The sequence below is a fragment of the Olea europaea genome, unplaced genomic scaffold (genome assembly GCF_002742605.1).
Source record: "Olea europaea var. sylvestris unplaced genomic scaffold, O_europaea_v1 scaffold2830, whole genome shotgun sequence".
NCBI classification, from domain to species: Eukaryota; Viridiplantae; Streptophyta; class Magnoliopsida; order Lamiales; family Oleaceae; genus Olea; species Olea europaea.
The window spans coordinates 21,005-42,905 of NW_019246807.1; the positions used below are offsets into that span (position 1 = coordinate 21,005).

At 36.5% G+C, this 21,901-nt stretch overlaps 2 protein-coding genes and 1 pseudogene across 4 annotated transcripts; 1 reads left to right on the plus strand and 2 right to left on the minus strand.

The window, feature by feature from the left end:
- The first annotated feature begins 218 nt into the window (after nt 1-218).
- LOC111384060 lies at nt 219-3,229 on the plus strand (annotated as a pseudogene).
- Nucleotides 3,230-3,663: 434 nt separating this feature from the next.
- LOC111384059 (DNA polymerase V-like) lies at nt 3,664-13,083 on the minus strand. Its single transcript, XM_023008276.1, has 9 exons — nt 12,967-13,083; nt 12,227-12,858; nt 11,175-11,300; nt 10,895-11,092; nt 9,939-10,166; nt 8,669-9,841; nt 8,107-8,379; nt 5,215-5,659; nt 3,664-4,918 (listed from the first exon to the last, which is right to left on the minus strand). The coding sequence occupies exons 2-9, from the start codon at nt 12,836-12,838 to the stop codon at nt 4,062-4,064; spliced, it is 3,912 nt and encodes a 1,303-aa protein (XP_022864044.1). The 5' UTR covers nt 12,839-12,858; nt 12,967-13,083; the 3' UTR covers nt 3,664-4,061.
- A 3,301-nt stretch (nt 13,084-16,384) lies between these two features.
- On the minus strand, nt 16,385-21,853 carry LOC111384062 (heat shock 70 kDa protein, mitochondrial-like). 3 transcript variants are annotated; one of them, XM_023008283.1, is made up of 6 exons: nt 21,601-21,853; nt 19,716-19,783; nt 19,535-19,613; nt 18,720-19,286; nt 18,010-18,630; nt 16,385-17,146 (listed from the first exon to the last, which is right to left on the minus strand). In XM_023008283.1, exons 3-6 carry the CDS (start codon nt 19,544-19,546, stop codon nt 16,529-16,531), a joined length of 1,818 nt encoding a protein of 605 aa, XP_022864051.1. In that variant the 5' UTR covers nt 19,547-19,613; nt 19,716-19,783; nt 21,601-21,853; the 3' UTR covers nt 16,385-16,528. The 3 variants fall into 3 exon arrangements, with proteins under 3 accessions (XP_022864051.1, XP_022864049.1, XP_022864050.1); XM_023008281.1 differs by having other exon boundaries at nt 21,563-21,853; XM_023008282.1 differs by lacking the exon at nt 21,601-21,853 and adding an exon at nt 20,916-21,072.
- Nucleotides 21,854-21,901: the final 48 nt, after the last annotated feature.

The window sequence follows — 21,901 nt, forward strand, 5'->3', positions numbered from 1 at the left end:
AAGAGGACACCCTCATCCACGATCAAGATTTCGCCACGTACCCGAAAAGTCTCATCTTCACCGTTCATGCCAGATGTGACGGTCAACCCTAAAGCCAGCAAACTGATTTATTACAACCCTTCGATCAACAGAACATATTAATCAAAGGTTCAGATCCTGCCCGTATTTGTCACGGGCAGATCTCATTTCCTTTAAGAAGCCTAGACCTGTTCTTCACTTCCTCGCTCAGTTCCTTCAAACCCATACCAATCATAAATACTGCCCTTTCTTAATTTTTCTATAAAATATCGCTGGCCGGTGATCGGAATTTTTTTTGAAAGATTCCGTCGAGTACGTGATCGTAAAGTGAAAATTCAGTTGTATATACATGTTTTTGGATCGGAGATTCGCCGGAGCTGAGGTGAGCCCCGCCGGTGATATTCATGGCTTATGCCGTCTTTGCTAGTCAGAATGAATCGAGCTGGGCGCATATGGGGAAAAATTCCGTACTCAAATTCTCACTTGAATTCAAACCCTAACCCTAACTCAAAGAAAAAGCAAAAGCAATTCCACAATTCAAGCAGTAATGGAGGTGGCCCGTACAATGATGATTTTCCGTCTGCAACGCAGGCTGCTTCCGATGATGCTTATTCATTCAATCAGACTAGTGCGTCGGCGAGTATTGGATTCAACCACGGCGGGTATCTAACCTACAATCTTGCCTCGTACACAAAATCGGAGCTTTTAGAGCTCCGTAAACGCTTGGCTGCCGAGCTTGAACAGATCCAGAACCTGCGGAATCAAATTGACTCAGGTCAATTCAACTTTACCAGTAGCAGTAACAATCCTGGGCCTCAAGGCAAAGTGAAAAAATTATCTGGTAACAAACGTCCTGGAGTCCCAGTTGGATCCAACAAGGATCCAAAGAATCTCTGCAATGGATTTCTTGATAGTGGAAATTTAGGAGTGGTGAGCGCAATTGATTGTGAGGCTATGTTAAAAGAATGCAGGCAGATTTTGACGAAATTGATGAAGCACAAGAACGGGTGGATATTCAACAAGCCTGTTGATGCGGCTGCTTTGGGGCTTCACGATTATCATCTAATTGTGAAGCAGCCGATGGATCTGGGGACAGTGAAGTCGAATCTGGCCAAGAATTTGTATTCTCATCCTGCTGAATTTGCAGCCGATGTGAGGCTGACTTTTAATAATGCCTTACTGTATAATCCGAAAACTGACCAGGTTAACGGGATAGCGGAGCAGCTATTAGTGAGGTTCGAGGAATTGTTTAGGCCAATTCTGGAGAAGTTTGATAGGAATAATACTCAACGGAAAGAAAGGGAGCTTCGAGAATTTTGGGATAATGATGAATTGCAAGGGAGTCAGTGGACTGATCGTAAACAGATTATGGCATCATCCCCAGGAAGAGGAGGAAAGAAAAGTAAACCAACATCAAGCCTGGTTCCAGCTCCTCGGGCTTCAAAGAAGCCGATGAAGCTGGAGAGAATGCAAGTGAAAAATATTTCGAGTTCTTTGGTGCCTCCAGTCCCCCCTCCACCATCATCAAGTCCTCCAGTACATGCCCAGACTCCATCTCCTGTCAGTGTTCCATTGCCTTCAAAGGAAGAGAAAGATGGGAGGGTAGGGACGGTGAAGCAGCCAAAACCAAGGGCAAAAGATCTAAATAAGAGGGCGATGAGTGTAGAGGAGAAGCACAAGCTAGGTAATGGGTTGCAGAGTTTGCCTCAGGAGAAGATGCCCCAATTGGTTCAGATAGTAAGGAAGAGGAATGCGCATTTGGGGCAAGATGGTGATGAAATTGAGCTTGACATTGAGGCCCTCGATACTGAAACTCTTTGGGAATTGGATCGGTTTGTGACCAATTGGAAGAAAATGGTGAGTAAGACTAAACGGCAAGCATTGATGATGAATAACAATCCTACTGCCCCGACCACAAACAATGCAGAGGATGACATGGTAATGCTTAATTCAATTTTATATTTTTCTAATGTGCAATGTCAAAATGGTTATCTACTGCATTGTGTGATTAGCACTGGGACTCATGATGCTGTGTTGATTTTTGTAGGGCGAATTAAGTGAGGGAAATGACATGGGAAAGAAGCCGAAAAAGAATGAGGACGAGGATGTGGATATTGATGATGATATGCCTGTGACAAGCTTTCCTCCCGTAGAGATCGAGAAGGATGAAGGGGGTGGTGGTGGAGGTGGAGGTGGAGGTCATGATCAAGGCAATGTTAATAGTAGCTCAAGTAGTTCTAGCAGTTCCAGTAGTGATTCATCATCTTCCAGTGGTACTAATTCTTGCATTTCTGAATTTTGTTAGAGGAATTTGTTGCTCGGAATTATGATATTGGAAGGCACTATAAATACAATGCTCATTATATCTAGCTTCCTTCTCTTTACAGGTTCTGATTCAGGGAGTTCCTCAAGTAGTGACTCTGATGCAGACGATGCACAGTCCTGACATCTTGGTTATGCCATTTTGCAAAGATTTTGAGTATTAACCGATCAAAAATAAAAAATGGCACTTTGCCTTAGAATGGTTGCTACATTAGTGGTCATAATTGAGGTAAGCATTTTACCATTTCCAATCTGTATGTGTGTTGCTTGTATAGATGAGCTGAAATTTTCGACCCGCCTTTTGCAGAGTATTGCAAAGATGCCAATATGTGAAAGCTAAAAATGGAATTATGGGAATCTGCAGAGTATTGCAAAGATGCCAACCTGTGAAAGCTAAAAATGGAATTATGGGAATCTGGTTGATATTGAAGTTGCATTAGAAGTAAAAGGAGGTTGTTGGTTTGCGTATAGGGAATGGAGGGAAGGTTACAGTGTAGATATAGTTAAGATACTGTTGTACAGTAATTATGTTGTATATGTTCCTTTTGTTATTGATGCAATTGAAAGAAAATTAGGTCAATCTTGATCTGAACTCAATTGTTGTAATTTTAATACGAGTGTTGGGGAGCAAGACGTGGCTTATGAAAGAGGTTGGCAGGCATGATTTTGGTGGGATACAAGAAGAAGAAGAAGAGAGCAAAAGTAAGATTGATTTTCTCGTAACATCACTTGCTCTATAAGAACTTTCTTGCTTGGTACTGGTGTAAATTGATTCAAGCAAGCTGGCAAATTATGCACTTTGGTACGCATCAAATTTCATCTGTTGTTTGGTGGAATTCAGAATCCATTTCAAAGATGCAATAATAAATGGGCCATTTTTTCCAGATTCTTTAAGACTTTAAGACTCGCTCTTATTATGGTTTGATTTTCCCCTTTGAAGAAAAAAATAGTAAAATACTAAAAACTCGACCTGTCATCTGGGATTAGAAATTTATTTCATTGAATTTGAACAAAATTCTTTCAGTATCATTGGGACTCAAATCACACGGACTGGAGGAGAACAGAGTGAATTATTATTGAATTATATATATAATCTGTTTATATTGTAACTAATTTAGAACTATTCCAAGTCCAATATTTCATGAATATTAAGTAAATATAAGAGACTTGTACAGGCTTCTTGCGATATGGATGCAGTAATAGAATATGTAAACCCAGACATTTCATACTTTCTTCCAAAAGAATGGCGAAAATCCTGTTGCCTTTCCACTCCACATCACCTTTTTCCCTTTTAGATTTCGATAGTAATGGACAAAATACTTCAAAAAGGAAAAAAAGTGCTTATACATATTCTACTAGTATTCAATACTGTCAAATGGAACATGCATCAATCGTGCAAAAGTGAGCGAAGATCAAGTATAGAAGTCAATACAGAGGTGAAAAAGTAAATACACTAACTAGTTTGGCTCAATATTGAATGGTTCTACAACTTGGAATGGACCAGTGACTGAAATAAACAATTAACATTGAACAAGGAAACTCTATAACATCTTGCAAATAAGTGGTTTATGACAAGTAAACAACAGTTTCTAAGGTCAATGGAACACATCGAACTTACCTCGGGGAAGTAATGCCAACCGGCATCCTCTCAATCTTTGCAGTAAATGGAAGCTAAACTAGCCCCGTGAATACAGCTTCCAGCAGACTGATGCTTCTATGTATCAGTGTTCCTGCTTCTTCAAAGCAAGAAATGTCTCTCCAAGTTGAGATTCACAACCAGCATGACCATCTGGCTCCAAAGCTTTAAGAAACGATGTGCTCAGATTATGAGCGGATAAAATTTGGAATATCTTAGTACAGAACTTTCGCACATCAGCTCGTCTGGACTGCTTTTCAGGCATGTTGGTCACTAACTGCTTGATTAGATGGCATATCTTTGGAAGATGGCTTTTTAACATCTTTGATGCATTCTTCCCGCTTTCATCAGCATGAGAAGAGAGGAGTGACTTTAAAATCTCCGTCACCAACTCAAGAGCTTCAACTTGTCGAAACTGATGTTTTGCACTTCCGCATCTCTCCAAAAGAAAACCAAAGAAGTGATGCCCAATCCAAGGTCGTCTTTTAAATATTTCCTTTAAAAAATCAGATTTCATCTGCGACTTTTTATTATCAAAATAGGCCACTAATGCAGATTCAAAAATATCAAATATCCTCTGTAGTTCAGAGTATGAAAAATTTCTCGCATCAACGATCTTTAAAATCCAAAATGTCGAGCTTTGAGCAAGTGAACTTATCATTTTGTATCGGTTCCAAGAGGCAGATTGCTTTTTCTTTGATGGATTGGAAGCAGATTTTTTCCTCTTAAAAGGCTTTGCTGCCAACTTCAAGTTCTTCTCCAAAAGCAATTCAAGAAAAGAAAGCTGTACAGCTTCGCCTCTCGGATAGTCCTTCGCTTTAAATATTTTCTTTTGCAGTATACCCCAAATCCGTTGGCCAAGCTGTTCGCTAACTTCTGTGGTATGTGGATTTACGAATGCTTGAGCAAGGTGCAAGAAAACTTTTAGTACCTGCGGTTTACCTGAATAAAAGAAAATCTGAATATCCTATGAAAGAAGAGAATCAAAATATTTGACACCCATATAGGAAAATGTCGAAACATAGAAAACCAGTACAAGTATGTTCACAAAATGCACGATGTAATTTGTAATTAAATCTAACCGCGTACTTAATTTGAGGACTTGTCTGGTAAAATTGAATAACATTGTTCAAATGGCCAAAAGGAATGCAAAGGGAAATGATGCAGACACCAGGCTTTGATATTTATGCAAGGAAATTTTGAGGAATCACAAACACACTCGACAATACAAAACTTGCCTGGATTTTCATGTAAGTAAATCTCCAGCAAAGAGAGAGTTCGAAGCTTGAAGAGAACAAGCTGAGAATGGGCAGTTTCACCTCCAGCTTGGTTCTTCCTTTCCCTGAAAATCCGTGCAAGATAAGTATCCATCCTGAACATTGCATCATCATCCATGCCCTCATCGGAATCATCATCAGAATCATCTGTAATCTCCATGTTTTCAGTGCCAAATCCAACTACAGCCTCAGAATCATCTGTTTGCTCATCACTTTCACCAGTTTCGCCAGTCTCAGCCACATCAGATTCCTCTGCTTCTTCAATAGCAAGAATATCATCATCAGCATCTACTTCATCTTCACTATCTGTATCCTGGCGTCTAGCTGGTTTTAAATCCTTTTTGATAACCCGCAACATCCGAAGCAATCCATCGTCCGTGACATCTTTACAAAAATACTTGAAAACCTATTAAGACATTATTGTAACCAAAAATCATAAATCTGGAAAATAATAGGAGAAACTAGTGCCTGATTTAAAATTGCAACTAGCTGTCGATTATCTGCACATTTGATAAGCGCAAAATAAGCAATACAATATTCAGAACAAAATGTTGTGGAGAATCAGTCTACCGAATAGGATAAACAACACAATGTTGAGGTTCATAACTCTCCTCCGTCTTCGGCAAAGAAACAATGTTATATAACTGGGAGAGATAAAATTCACACAAAAATTCTAAGTTGCTATACGCCAATTATTTAACCAAGGCACATAACAAATAAATAAATATGTTGATCCTAAAATGAAAGACTAACCTCAAGAATACAAATCTACTATACGCAAACTTGAATAAGAACAGAATACGGCAACTGAAGCACCCTATTATGGTTTGGTATACGGGATGAATTATCTTTAAGAAAAGGGAAAATTGTAGATGCGATCCCGAACCTTTCACTTAGTTGCAGATTATATCTAAACCTTTCAATTATTACACTTACAATCTCAAATCTTTCATTTCGTTGCAACTTGGCCGTCTATTTGATTGGTAGTTGACCAAAAAATTTAAAAATTGACTTATTTTGACCAATTAAGAAAATGGTAAAATTGTAAGTTTACATTTGTCTCATAAAATAATTAAATAAACAAAATTCTTTTTTATTATTCTTCTTCCCCAAACCGTCCCATCCCCCAGCCCCGCAACCACCCCACCGGCCACCACCAATCAAATCCAACAGCCGCCACCATTACCACCTTCATGTGAGCTCATTTCAAGAATCACAACATAACTCTCTCTATCCAAACTTCCCCTTAGAAGATCCCTTTTCACAATTTAAAAAAATCTTATAAGAAACATAAACAATTTCTTGATTTTTCTTCCTCCATCAAAATGGAATCTCTATACTCAAATCTTGATCACTATCTCCATCTCTCTTTCCAATTCTTAAATCTTTCAAATAACCCACTTCAAAACTGTTATTTTCAGGTTTAAATTGTAGAAAAATCCAAAAATTTCAAATAAAATTGACACAGGTTGTGAATGGGAAGAAAATCTAGTGACAATGCAATTCTTGGTTTTAATAAATATTTTGAGTTTGTACACAAGTGGTTCAATGGGTTGCTTCAACTTGTCAAAAAGATCAAGCTTTACTTCAAGATCAGAAAAGGAATTTTTATAGCAATCCAAGAAAAAAAAAAAAAATGAACCCACAAAGAAACTGAAATATTATCAAGAAATCAACAAAAAATTACAGAGAAAAAAAAAAAAAAAAAAACACTAAACCAAGCTAAGAAAAGAAGGAAATTTATTTAAGAACTTACAGATCTTTGATCGAAAAGTAGAATCTAGGAATATGTGAAGAGTTTTGTGGCATCGAGTGTTCTGACTAGTAAAGGAGAAAGCAAAGATGATGAACAATTGTTTGGATAACAGATGGAAGTATGTAGCAGTTCTTGATTTGCTATGACCTATGATTATATAAGAATCTAATTAAAATATTTCCCTTCTCTCAATTTTTTAAGGAAAATTTCCGAGATGGCCTGTGGCGGTGGCAGGTGGGAGAGGATAGGTGGATGTGGTGTGGTCTGGCCGGGGTTTCGGAAGATGATGAATAGTATTTTTTTTATTTTTTTATTTTAATTTTTATGGGAGAAATGTTAAGTTACAATTCTGACCAATTCAAATTTTACCCTTCTTTGAAATGGTCAAAATTAATCATTTTTTTTTTTTAGTTTTTTGGTCAACTAATGGTCAAATCCTACAGCTGCAACGGAATGAAAGGTTTGGGATCCGTGGGTGTAACAAGTGAAACATTTGGGTATAGTTGAAAAGTTTGGGATCCCAACTGCAATTTTCCCTTAACAAAACATTGGTTCTTCAATATGCTAACCCATTTTACCGGTAGGGCTCAAACTCATCTGTTAATTATGGGACAAATCATCTTTAAGACAATATTGGTTCATCATTATGCTAACGCGGTTCACTTATAGCAATTCACATGTATGATAAGAAAAATATTGATATCATCAATGCTTCGAAACTCAGTTATATTCGTGAAGTTTCTCATGAGCTGGAAGAAATATGAAAAGTACCTTACAAGTTACAACAATCTTTAGCAATAAGCAACTCTCCCGTTATCTTAATTAAGAATTCAATTTCACAAGGGTGGGAATTCAACAAAGACGTTGGGAGGCAATACGTTAACTATTATTGAGGATTTTAACATAACAAAATAACTGAAAACCTGCTCACCCTTGTAAAGCAATATAAACAGAAATTTAACTAATAACAGTTTTTACAGAATCAAAAGGTTTTCTAAAGATGAGGGAAGGGAAGGGAGGGGGAGGGGAGGTGGAAAATATTCATCTAAATAATCAGTCAAGCCCTGGGTAACCACACGCAGTGTTCTGTCACGTACCTGCTCGATAGCAGACCGCATAGGAGCTGATGACTGTGGAAGCAGGGAAAGCATTGTGTCTACCAGAACATCCATCAATTCGGGTGTACCATCTTCACCAGACGATTTCAGAAGATCAGAGGGTCCAAAAGCCTTCTTGCAGCACATAATAAGTTCAGAAGCAGCTTCAGAGAATTCCCCAGGTCGGACTAGGATTTGAAGCAGCAGTTGGATTAGCAAATATCTCATGGCATGAATTTTACTCACGTCCATGCAAAGATTAAGATTTCTGTCCTGAAGACATCAAAGGTTTATGAAATAGTTATTTATTCATCCATATATCATTATTAATAAAACAAAATGAGGATTTATTTGAAAGTCATTCTGGATTGCAATGTCATGCATCACAATCAATATAAGAGAACCTTTTTCTACACACCACAAGAAAGATCATAATAGCACCCCTCCCTTCCTAACATGAAGGCTAATTCAATAAAATGAATGACGAAAAAATTATTAAAAGATTGTGAAGAATGATGTAGAGCTACTCTTTACTGTAAGAAATATCAAAAGCATGGAATACCTCTCTCGATAACTGACTCTGCTTCACTTCCAGTTTCAATAACTCTTTTTGAAGATTTTTGAATGCTTCATCATCATCAGTGCTCAAGGCCCTTGACAATGAAACTGAAGGGATGTTGCATAATATACTCAGAAACCTCCTAAAGTAAGATCCAAGATCATTTGTCTCAGGACCAAATGCCCCCACATGAGGTGTTCCCCCCTCTTGAGCATCTGGAAGTAATAATTGTAGGTGTTCCCCTTTCTGAGCATCTGCAAGCAATAATTGTAGCTGTTCAATGCATACAGTGCATAAAGCACTAGAAATTGATGACCTTGGCCACCTAAGCTTATCCTGTAATTCGAAAGACGTCACTTCTGTCCCAATAGCTGAAGAGAATAATCCTTGAACAGACAGGAAATTCAATATTTTCTTTTGCTCATGGAACCTTGCATCCGGATCTAGCTTTGATTGCTTCAGCACACTAGGAAGAGATTCAACAACCCAGGTTCTGAGAAAATCAGGACTTCCTATATTTCCAACAGAATCCATATCTTCTATGGAACCCATCTCCGAATTGTCATCTGCTGTTTGACTCTGGTCTGATGGTTCCTCAGAAGTATGACCTTCCAGAAACATAGTAATCAAATTTTCAATGAACAGATCGCATCCCAACTTCAATTCTGACATCAGATCTTTAACTGTTTTTGACCTGGTGATGCAATCGAATTTTCCGTTGGTGTTTTTCTGGAGAGCCAGAATAACTGCAACTCTCCTGGCATCATCATGCTGGACCCAGTCAGACAGTTCTTTAATAAAATGTAGTGCAACTTTGTAAAGCCATGAATCTTTTGTAGCAAGTACATCCATAAGACACTGGACAATTTTATAGGACAATACCACATGCACACAAGATGCAGGTAGCTTAGGCAGTAGAAGCAACATAATATCAAAAGCTAAGTTCTTCCGATCATGAGAGGACGTCAAGAGTGATCCTTCAATAACAACTTCAAAAAAGCATTTCAGATTTTTCTCGATATCTTCAAGTGAACTACCCTTGCGGCCTCTTTTGTGCTTCTTAGTGGTACTTGGACCCAACGCAAAATTTACATCTTGCACAACAGAGTCGGGGAGGAGAATATTTACCAAAACAGGCCAGACACTATGAACCCGAGGCAAACAAAAGGTGGACTCCTATAATATTTATAAAAAAAATAGATCGATTATATATACATATCAAGATTCTCCCCTTCTTAAGGTAATAGCTGAAAAAAATATATATGAATATCACCTTTAAGCAATTAGAAATGGCAGACATATGATCAGCAGAGAAAAGCTTGCTTTGATTATATGGAGAAGGCAAAAGCTTGGAAAATGCTTTAGCATTGGCACCAATTTTTTCTTGTATTTTAATAGCTAGAAGCAAAGCATCAGGATTTCCAACTTCAGTTGCTCCTTCAAACCACTCCTGAACTCCTGGTGCTTCAAGAACATGATTCAACAGGGCTTCAACGGGTAACTGAGACACCATTTCAAACATCAATGTTCTAGATGAATGGTAACAGAACCTTCAAGTTACGGAGAAGGAACAACAACAAAAACTTAAGTGACAACACTGAACGTTGAAATAAACTACAGAATGTAGAAAACCATGGAAGTAATAATTTAAATTCTCCGGTTTTTCATCAATTATATTTATGCGAACACACCTGTTTTTATGCATGCATGTTTATAATATAACTGTAATCACTAATGTCCAGAAAAATCCATACAGTACTACCACAATGCTGACACAGAGTGATAGAACAACATGAAACATGGGTAACGAAATCAAGGAACATCTCCACAATTCTACTTACTATTTAAAAAAAGAAAAAAAGAAAAATGCAAATCTCTTTTCTGATTAACTTCTGACCGAGATAAGTTGTCAATGAACTTACATTTCGGGAAAAAGCAATTCGTTGCATATTCTACAATGGCTTAAGAAGTTATAACATGGAAGAATATCATTCCTACAACTGTCCACCATGAGTTTCTTTTTAAACATTTCAAACAATAAATCTTAACAATCTAAGGAGCACATCATTACGAGCAGGCAAAATCGTTGGACATAACTTCTATGACAAATCATGGTATCAGTTATTACTACAGAAAAGGAAAAATCAAAGTCAAGGGAATGGCAATGGCAATGCCTCTACCATACCCCAACAACAATGACCCATGAGCCTTCCTTAAAGATAAGATTACCTTCTCAACCATTTCCATAATAACTAAGACAGCAGACTCTTGTAAGTATCGCTTCTTAGCTGCAAGAGATATAAGACAACTAGTAAATTCTCTAACATAAGGAGTGTTTCTATCTGCCATCCATTTTTCAGTCAGTCTTCCAGATCTTGCCAGAGCCCCATATGCAAACAAGCGTCCCAACAGGCAGTCTCTTGCTTCCTACAAAACCAGATAAAATTTTTACATAGAGAAAATGGCAATAGAATTAAATCCTTCAACATAATCAAACAAAAATACCCACCTGACCCTTCATTGAAGAGGAGACCTCCAATAAATTAATTATTAGCTTTAATAAGGACTCCACTTTGATACAAGAAACTGTGCCTACTAAAATTGTAAGACCCAATGCAAATCCTTGTCTTGCACACTGCAAAAGAAAGAAGAGGAGAAAAATCACATTTAGGCCATAAGTTTTGCAGAAATGTCAGTAGTAGATAATTAGACAAATTTCCGCACATTTTCTACAATAAAAAATTGCACCCCCACATCCAAGGAACGCCCCACGTCATTAATATAGTTAGAGACATCTTAGGTCATCTTTTTAAATGAGATAAATTATCTAAAACTTCCTCCGTGAGCATACTTTAGATTGGGATTGAATCAATTATAACTGTGTAGAGCCATATAAAACACGTGTATATGCCTCTTAAGTATTTGCATAAAATAGAAAGCTATTAAAAATTTTGTCCGCAAGCAACTCCACAGAAAGGGAAAAAACTAAGAGGCCACCATAAACAAGAGCCAAAATTTTAACTTCTGACTTATCAGTATCTGCAAAACAAATGTCATGAAATTCAATGGACAATCTGATAGTAAGGTCTGGAAAATATTTAGTGTAAGAACCAATGGGCCATTATGAAATACCAATAAAAAGTAGAAAAAAGGACAGTTACTAGTTATACAAGCAAAAAAGTGTGTATGATTTTTCTATTTCTTAGAAAATTGGTGATAGTTCCTTCAATAAGTTAATATTCAAACAGATAATAATATCAACATTAGAAACAACACAAGATCCAATTATTTTCCCCTACAAAGAATGTTGATTCCACTAACTAGCAGGTTGAACTTTTATAAGATAGAAAAAAATAAATAAATAAATAAAAATGACAGAATCTTGTAAACAAGGAGTGCTTATATAACATTGTAAGGGAAACTATGTTTCATTTAACTATGCACAAGATCTTCCTACATACAAAACCATAACAGTTGAAGAGAAGGCTGAAAAGAAACAACTTGAGGGAAAAAAAAAAAAGAAAGAATGAAAAATGAAAAAGAAAAGAAAAAAACAACCACCTCTCTTGATGAGGAAACTCCACGAATGAGTCTCCGAACAGCATACCTCAAGGACGGGGCGCAATTATTCAACCCATCATCCTTCTCAGCTTCCAATTTCAGAGCGTCCTCCACTACTTGCTTATCCTCCAACATATCATAAGCTTTCTGAACTTCCATCAACTCTGAAACTAAGGCCTCAGCCGCCGTTTCCCTGACACTTGCGTCAGCTGCCGAAAGGTCCTTAAACACCCCAATGTGGAACTCAGGCAACACACCACCACGACGACTATGAGTTATACTCTCGTTTCTATTATTTTCTAATTCTAAAACCATATTTCTAGGGGAGCCATGGTGTCTTTCTTTGTCTAACGACTTCCTTTTCTTTTTTCTTTCCATTGAATTTACAGAAGGCTTATTTGTAATTGAGGGGGTTGATTGCGCATTCACTCCAATTTGGTCCTCGTCTTCACGTGTTTCAGTTTCAGTTTCAGTTTCTTTTCTCTTTTTCTCCTTTTTCAATTTCTTTTTAGAGAGTTCGGGATTAGCATCTGCATTCTTCGAACTCAATTCTTTCTCTGCTACTGTTTCTGCTTCTTCAATGGAATCGGAAACTCTTTTTTTGATCCCCATTAAAGCAAAACAGTAATTATCTGCAAAGTTATGAACACAGACATTATGAAACTATCAACTAATTTAGATTAATTCAAAATCAAATAATTTATGAATATCAGGCGGATGTATGTAAACAAAAAACGTACCAGAGGCTTTGGATATGGAGATGAGAAACAAATTCTGAAAAGGGGAAAATACAAAATCTAGGGTTTTTTATGTCACTAGTGAAAAATAATAGGAATAGCATTAGGGCATGAGAGAAGAATAGACAAACTGCTGCGTCTTAAGAAAACTGATAAAAATGACACCAAAATAATTCACTTAACGAATTACGACTCTTATAAGTTCTGGACTTAAAATGAATATTTTACTCTTATTTGGTGAGGATTAAAAGGGTAATTAGCACAAAACGTTCCTTTTCGATGTTTTTGTGAAAAATGTCCCTACTTTTCGTTTTTTGGCGGATTACACCCTCACCTTTACCTTTTTTTTTGCGCAAAACGTCCTCCTATCAACTCTCCGTTAAAATGTTCCGTTAAATCAAAAGGTAATTAACACAAAAGGTCCCTACCTTTCAATATTATTGTGAAAAACGTCCATACCTTTCATTTTTTGGCATAATTAGCACAAAAGGTCCCTACCTTTCAATGTTATTGTGTAAAACGTCCATACCTTTCATTTTTTAGCATTTTCACCCCTACCTTTCACCTTTCATTGCGAAAAAGGTCATTTTCATCCATTTTTTTCAATAAAATGACGATTTTGCCCTCCTATTCAAATAAAACAAAAAGAAAAGAAAAGAAAAATAAATAATTAATTGTAATCATAGTCCTAAATCTTTCAAAACATTACAGATAAATTCTAAATTTTCCACTACCGCCACTTTCATAACCCCACCAAGCCACTACCTATAGATCCATATAGCACTACCTTTTGGCCACAATACCTATCGGACTCCACCACCACCAGCCTCGTCTCACTCTTCCCAGTATCCTCCTCATAGTATTGGTCACCAATCTGTCCAAAACAACCACATTTACGGTGGCAGAGTCTGGTGGGAATGGTGGCAGAAAGGTGGTATTATGTTGATTTATAGTTGGCAACTTGATAGGTTGTGAAAGTGGTGTTGGTCGGGAATTTATGATTTCTTTGTAATTTTTTAAAAATTTAAGGACTATGGTTGCAGTTGGTTATTCATCTTTTCTTTTTATTTTATTTGAATAGGAGGGTAAAATCGTCATTTTATTGAAAAAATGGAGGAGAATGACCTTTTTCGCAATGAAAGGTGAAAAGTAGGGGTGAAAATGCTAAAAAATTAAAGGTAAGGACGTTTTGCACAATAACATTGAAAGATAGGGACCTTTTGTGCTAATTATGCCAAAAAATGAAAGATAAGGACTTTTTCACAATAATATTGAAAGGTAGGGACCTTTTGTGCTAATTACTTTTTGATTTAACGGAACATTTTAACGGGGAGTTGACAGAATGACGTTTTGCGCAAAAAAAAAGGTAAAGATGAGGGTGTAATCCGCCAAAAAACGAAAGATAGGGACGTTTTCCACAAAAATATCGAAAGGTAGGGACATTTTGTGCTAATTACCCGGATTAAAATTATATTTTTAGTAAATTTTAATAAAAGTGAGTCCCTGTTTCGGAATAGTAATCTCTTTGGAAAATATGGTTAAAAAATAAAGGTGTGTTTGATTACATTTATTTTCCATGGAAAATATCAGTTTTCCACCCAAATTCCTATTTGAAGTGTTTGATTGCTATTTTTTTCCATGGAAAACATTTTCCAACTTATGAAAATATGCCTAATTTTTATTGTTTTTAAGGAAAATATTTTCCTTGGGTAGAGGTGATTTTTATTTTCCACAAAAGATGGAAAACATTTTCTTTTCTAGATGATATTTTCCATGTCAATCAAACACACTCTAAGATTTTTTTTTAATTTATGTGTGAAATTATTGTATAGGAGTGTATAGTTAAAAATAAGTTTTAATAAAAATGGAACTCAAATGTGAGCCTAATTAAAAGCATGTGAATTTCATGATATATGTGATTAAAATTAATTGTTAACTTTGACTTAAATTAAAATTTAAATATTAAACCCCCACAAAACAGGGACTTAGTTGTAAAAGGCTGAGGACTTTAGCCATTAATTGAGAAAAATAATGTTTTGAATAGTGATATTTAAAAAAATGTGTGATTAAAAAAGTTGGAAAAAATTTTGATTTTACTTGAAAAATATTTTATTATGTGTATGTGATTAAAAATAAGTAGGTAGAAAAAGAGTTTTCTATAATGATTGCCGGACATGGACTTATATAGTACTAAAACTACGATGCAATTAATAAATGCAGTTATGTGAATATAATTTCCCCTTTTGCAAATTTCAATATTTCTATTCTATATGCTAAAAAGACTAAGGTTACACTTTTGTGATGAAGTGAAACTATTTTTAATTTGTCACAACACAATTTCACTCATGGCCTCTTGATTAAGTTGAGCAACATAACTTGAGATCAAAATATAAAATAATCTTTATTAATTATGGTCGAGATTAGGTAGCTATAGAAAAATAATTTCTTGATAGATAATGGAAATGTCATGTAATATTGTTATTATGTTGAAATTATACTCATCTAGAAACGATGGTTTATATATACGTGTGTGTGCGTGTGCGCACGCACGTTAGGAGATGGACGATATCCTTGAAACATTACCTTTGAGTAATGGAAACAACAATCCTTAACCAATCTTAACTCATGCTCGAGTCAGGCACAACACAAAAGGTTCCTTTTCAAGTTTCTCAACCATAATTGATTAGCATAATATTCCTAATTCTTTATTTTAAATCTTCTCGCCTCTTCATTATTTTTGTGATTTTATCATCGACAACCTCTACCAATTTTTCCTCAAATAGTGACAAAGCAAAAGACTGCATGTCACACACCATTTCCAACCAAATAATGCTATTCATCATCACTGCTTACGTATCATTTAGATAGCTTTAATTAATATCATTCAAATCACCAGTACTCCTTAGTCTTTCATAGTGATGACAATTTACCCTGTTCCGGTGCCACCCCGCTACGTGATTTTTTTTTTCTTAAAATATATATAGAGTTCATCTATGCAATATATTTCAAAATCGCTTTTTATTTAAACTTATTTTCTATAACAATTTTTTTAATAACATAATTTACATGTAGACCTATAATTTTTTCATACTTTTTATTCACACATTCTCTAAAAATCATTTTACACTATAAATAATTTTAATCCAAAACAAAACTTAAATTTACATAAAGTAAGAACATTCTTTATTAAAAGTTCAACTTGAATGTTATCCGTATTTTATTAAACTCGAAATTAAAAAAAAAATTAAACGAGGGCAAGAAAATTGCCTCGTCCCGCCCCGTTGCCATCACTAGATGTGCATATTAGTGCTTGTTTGATATTCATGAATTTATTTTATGGTTTACTATATGATCATTTTTAACTTCATATTCACATGATAATGTATTCTAAAAAATATTATTTTGCTTTTTAATTCTGACATTATTCCATCAAACATGTTACTCAGATATACAAATAAGGGTTTCAGAAGTTTCTGCAAGTGCAATTGCCAAACCAGGAACCTTCCAATACAGTCAAGTTCCTGAGAAGTTTCGGACACAAATTCCTATATACTATTACCATATTCTACTTCTTTACCTCCTCATACTCTGCCTCGGGGGCCTGGTCGCCTCCCTGAGAACCTCCGGTCGAGGAGGAACCACCACCAGACATGTGCTGTCCAATCTTAGATACAGCCTTGTTTGCTGAATCAAGCTTCGCCTTTATCTCATCAGCATTATCAGTTGCCATTGCGTTCCTTAAATCTGAAATAGCAGACTCAATCTCAGAGACAACTCCACTTGGAACCTTGTCCCTATACTCGTTTAGGCTCTTCTCTATACTGTAAATTGTGGTGTCCGCATTATTTCTGAGATCAATTAAAGCCTTCCTTTCTTGATCTTTCTGTAAATGCATCTCAGCGTCCTTAACCATTTTTTCAATCTCGTTTTCCGATAAGCCACCGGATGATCGGATAGTGATTTGCTGCTCTTTCCCAGTAGTCTTGTCCTTCGCAGATACAGTTACAATTCCATTGGCATCAATGTCGAATGTAACTTCTATCTGAGGCATGCCCCTTGGAGCAGGAGGAATATCCACAAGTTCAAACTCACCCAAAAGCTTGTTGTCGGAAGCCATTTCACGCTCTCCTTGCAATACTTTGATACCCACTTGAGTTTGGTTGTCTGCAGCTGTTGAAAATGTCTAAAAACGAAAACAATCTCAGTAGCTTACCAACTTTTTTTTTTTATTTCCACAATAACAACTCGTCATTTGTTCAGTAAAAGTACAAATACAAACATGTTTGGTAAGAAAAGAAAATTCTGTTTCTGTTTTTGTACAGAAGACCAAATGTCATCAAGCTCCCACTTCGGTCTACACTAACTGCAAACCTTCTGCTTTAAGTACTACAAATTAAACACTTACAAATCTTTAAAATTCTTTATTTCGTCAATGTGTACTCCACATATAGTCCAGGATCTACAGAAGGCTATAGGCAAAAATGTAAGACAACGTACGAATATCCTATCTCCACAGCATGGAGCCTGGCACAGTATCTTGTGTTCTCTGCTGGAAGAGACTAACATAAATAATCTGACAATGGGTGGAGGAAAATTTTGCAGAAGGAAACAAGAAACACATCACTAAGGTGTGGTTGCCTACGACGTGGATGGGGTGAGAAGGGGTAGAGGAATGTAGGGTTCAAAACTAGCTACCGGGGATGGGAAGATAAGGGTAGAGACATTGACAGCATGCACAGACGAGTATTCGCACGAGAGAAGCATAGAAAGAGTTTTGTCAACATGTTCATCGATGTTGCTAAATCTTTTAGAACGAAAAAAGATGAAAAACCTGATGGCCCAAAAATCGAACTCCTACAAGCTAAAAATGAAGAGGAGAGTATTTCATCTGTATACAATAGCTTTAAGACTGTAAAGACAAACAAGGGGATGAACAATGAAATCAATACCTCCCAACAGAAATATTACATATATTAAACCACTGTCTACCAAACAAATGCACATAATCAAGGAAAACCACGTGAAAAAGAAGCTCCAAGTCCTAACCTGACTCTTTTTCGTAGGAATGGTGGTATTTCTATTGATCAATCTGGTAAAGATACCTCCCAGAGTCTCAATACCAAGCGATAAGGGGGTCACATCCAGGAGAAGTAACTCTTTAACATCACCACGGAGGATGCCACCCTGAATAGCAGCACCCATGGCAACAGCCTCGTCAGGATTCACCCCTTTGCTTGGGGACTTGCCAAAGATTTCAGCAACAACTTCCTGAACCTTAGGGACACGGGTCATCCCTCCAACAAGGAGGACTTCATTCACTTCTTTAGTTGAAATGCCGGCGTCTTTTAAACAACTTTTGCAAGGAGTCCTAGTTCTCTCAATCAGGTGGTTCACCAAAGTCTCAAACTTTGATCTGGTCAATGTTATATTCAAATGCTTTGCCCCAGATGCATCGGCAGTTATGAAAGGCAAGTTGATTTCAGTCTGAGATGTCGAAGAAAGCTCTATCTTGGCCTTCTCGGCAGCTTCTCGAAGTCTCTGCAGAGCAAGCTTGTCCTTTGACAGATCAATTCCCTCGGTTCTCTTGAACTCACCCACCAAAAATTCCAACAGCGTATTGTCAAAGTCCTCTCCTCCCAAAAAAGTGTCACCATTTGTAGCTTTAACCTAATGAAAAATGATTAAATCAGCACACAAATTTGAAAAATAAACATCAAAACAAAGACCAGAGAAACTTGAACACAAACTTTACATACCTCAAAAACACCATTTGATATCTCCAATATGGAAATATCAAAAGTTCCACCACCTAGATCAAAAACAGCAACAAGACCCTCTTTGTTGTTCATACCATAGGACAGGGCAGCAGCAGTTGGCTCATTAATTATCCTTTCCACATCAAGAGCTGCAATTCTCCCAGCATCCTTCGTTGCCTGCCTTTGAGCATCATTAAAATAAGCTGGAACCGTTATCACCGCCTTGTTTACAGACTTTCCTAGGTAAGCCTCAGCCGTTTCCTTCATCTTAGTCAGAATAAAAGCTCCTATTTGGCTGGGTGAGTACTGCTGTCCATTGGCTTCAACCCATGCATCTCCATTAGAGGCCCTGACTATTTTATATGGGACCATCTTCATCTCTTTTTGTGTCTGCGGATCGTCAAAACGTCTACCAATCAGGCGCTTGGTTCCAAAGACGGTGTTTGTTGGATTGGTGACAGCCTGACGTTTAGCTGGTGTACCAACAAGCAGCTCTCCTTTTTGGTTAAAAGCAACCACTGAGGGAGTGGTCCGTGCACCCTCAGAGTTCTCTATAACTTTGGGGTTCTGCAAGAAGAATGTGATTGTTAACAAGAGGACACAAATATTAAAAAACAAAAGCTGAATCTTCAAGTCAAATAAAGCCCCCGTTTGTTTTCCATTATTTATCCATTAAAATGAAAAATATGACCGTTATCCATTACATCAAGCCACCATATTTGACTTTCTATATTTCGTGTGGGACCCGTAACGGCTATATTTTTTATTCTCATTTTTACATTAATGTGTACCAAACGGGGCCAAAATGTTTTTACCTTGCCCTCCATGACAGCAACGCAAGAGTTTGTGGTACCCAAGTCAATACCAATAACATCATTCCCCGCTGATTTTGTGCTGGATCAAGATCAAAAGTGATTGTTGGGAACTGAAGGGAACAATTACTTGACCAACAAGCAAATAAAATACATGAGACAATGAATGAAATATCAAATGTACCTGAATGGCCTAGCAAGACCCGACCATTTGTTGCCAAATAACCATGATGGCTTGGCATTTCCAGTCAACTGAACAATAAATACAATGTGAAACACTCAGCATTGCCATGGCAAAACAAGTCCTAAAATCTACTAAAAGTGCAACAAGACAGGACCCAGATGTACAAAGAGTCATGACATCAGCTAACAACTTGTATAGGACAAATGAGCTTCAACAAATGTAGAGATACTTATGCTAATGCTGCCTTCCAAACTTACCTAAATTCAAGGACTAGCAAACTAGAATCCAAATGTTAAAAGTAGTGGCATCCTAGTCCCTTGGTACCTTATCCAATCACTTTCAACGGAAAATATTGCTATGTGAAGCATTTGGCCCCACACAGAAAAACAGGAAAAAAAAAATGGAAGCCAACGAGGGGAAAAATAAATTTTGGCTCAGTACAGTCTGGAACTAAGTTTTGCAGATAAACAAAAATCATACTGGGAATTAAACAAAGGTAAAATAAATAAGGGGAAAAATCATAACTACCATATTTTGATATTACATTTTCAGAAATATCAAATTTAACAAACTTTTCATATTTCGGGTCATAATTCAATTTATTATATGAAAATAGATATAGTTAATAATTGATTTATATGAGATAAAAATGTGACCTCATTTGATGGTTATTAAATGATAATGATTTTTTTCCCTCTATAATCACATTTCTTTTCTACAAATCAATCTACTGTCAGTGTCTATCTCATTTAACATTTCTGAGAATAAGAAATGAATATCATAATTTCTTCCACGTGTTTTCTGGTCACAATCATCATTCTACGATTTACAATATTGTCACAACCACCATTTAGCATGTAGCAATGAATTAGTCTGTGTGTACGGACTAATTGTTCACAGAACAATTCCACAACACTCACATGGGGTGGGCGTTTTTTGCAATTTTTACTCACATGGGGCCCACCTCAGGTGACTGTTCTACCCGGTACACCAGGAGTTATTTGTGTCGCAATAGGGAGGCATTTGGAATTCATAAATATATGTCTGTATCATTTATATTGTTAGCAAAACTGCATCAATTGTGATCTACACAACATGCGAGATTGTGACCTTGGTATTGATGCGACTACGTTCAAGTGACTTGCGAGATTGTGGCTTCATAACATGTGTGACATAAAATTTAAATACAGCAATTGTGACCTTTATAGTTTAGCGAGCGACATCTGAGATCTAACATATTTGATTCTTAAGAACATGAGTGAATTCGTCTCTCGGTGGAAAGGGTGAAGATTGTGATGTTCTTCCTCTATCACAGTGATTGTGGAAAAGGTAATAGTGGGGTTGCACCTCTCAGGAGTGTCTCTCTCTCCAAATAATACTGAAATAGACAATCTCCAAATAATACTGAAATGGTAAGAATCAAACTTAAATTTCAAAAATTAAAAATCACATATACATAGAGCAATTACCGGGATTGGGAGCAAAAAAACATATACGTAAAACAAAAATACCATTGTTTCATAAGTAAGTGCTCAAATAAACCCATAATGTATATAAAACACAAAACAAGTGTTTTTTTCCTCGACCTGCTTAAGATGATCACTATTGAAAGAAATTAATCCAAAGGAGCCCAAAGAAAGCAAAATATTTTAACAAGTACAATTCTAGTAACAGAAACAAAAGGAGTACATAGCTGATAGCACAGTAACCTTCAGGATGACAAACTAAACCTAAACACTACATCAGTATCAATTAGACAAAAATTTAAAAGAAAAAATATTAATAGATTAAATACGAGGATTGAAATAATAATTAATTACGAAAAAAATGTGAAGATATAAACGTACAGTTTTGTACGCGGAAATTGGAGCAGAAGAAAACTCACGGCGACGAAGAGATCTGAGGAGAACGCCTGTCGCCATTAAGAACAGGGGTAATATTTCAGTTATCAGCTATATTTGGGGATTTTTTTCAGTTATCTAATGTGGGATTTTTGGTGTTAGGGTTTAGGGTTTATGAAAATGGAGGGTAAATGTAAGAATAATTGGATTTTTTCAACGAGGCGGGGATGGAAAATTGAGGATTCCCCGGTATGGCGGTGGTTACTGTTAATCAGTGCCTGCATGCTGTGGACTAAGGTAAAGTTCATGATTGATTTTATCAAAAATCAGATATGTAATTAAATT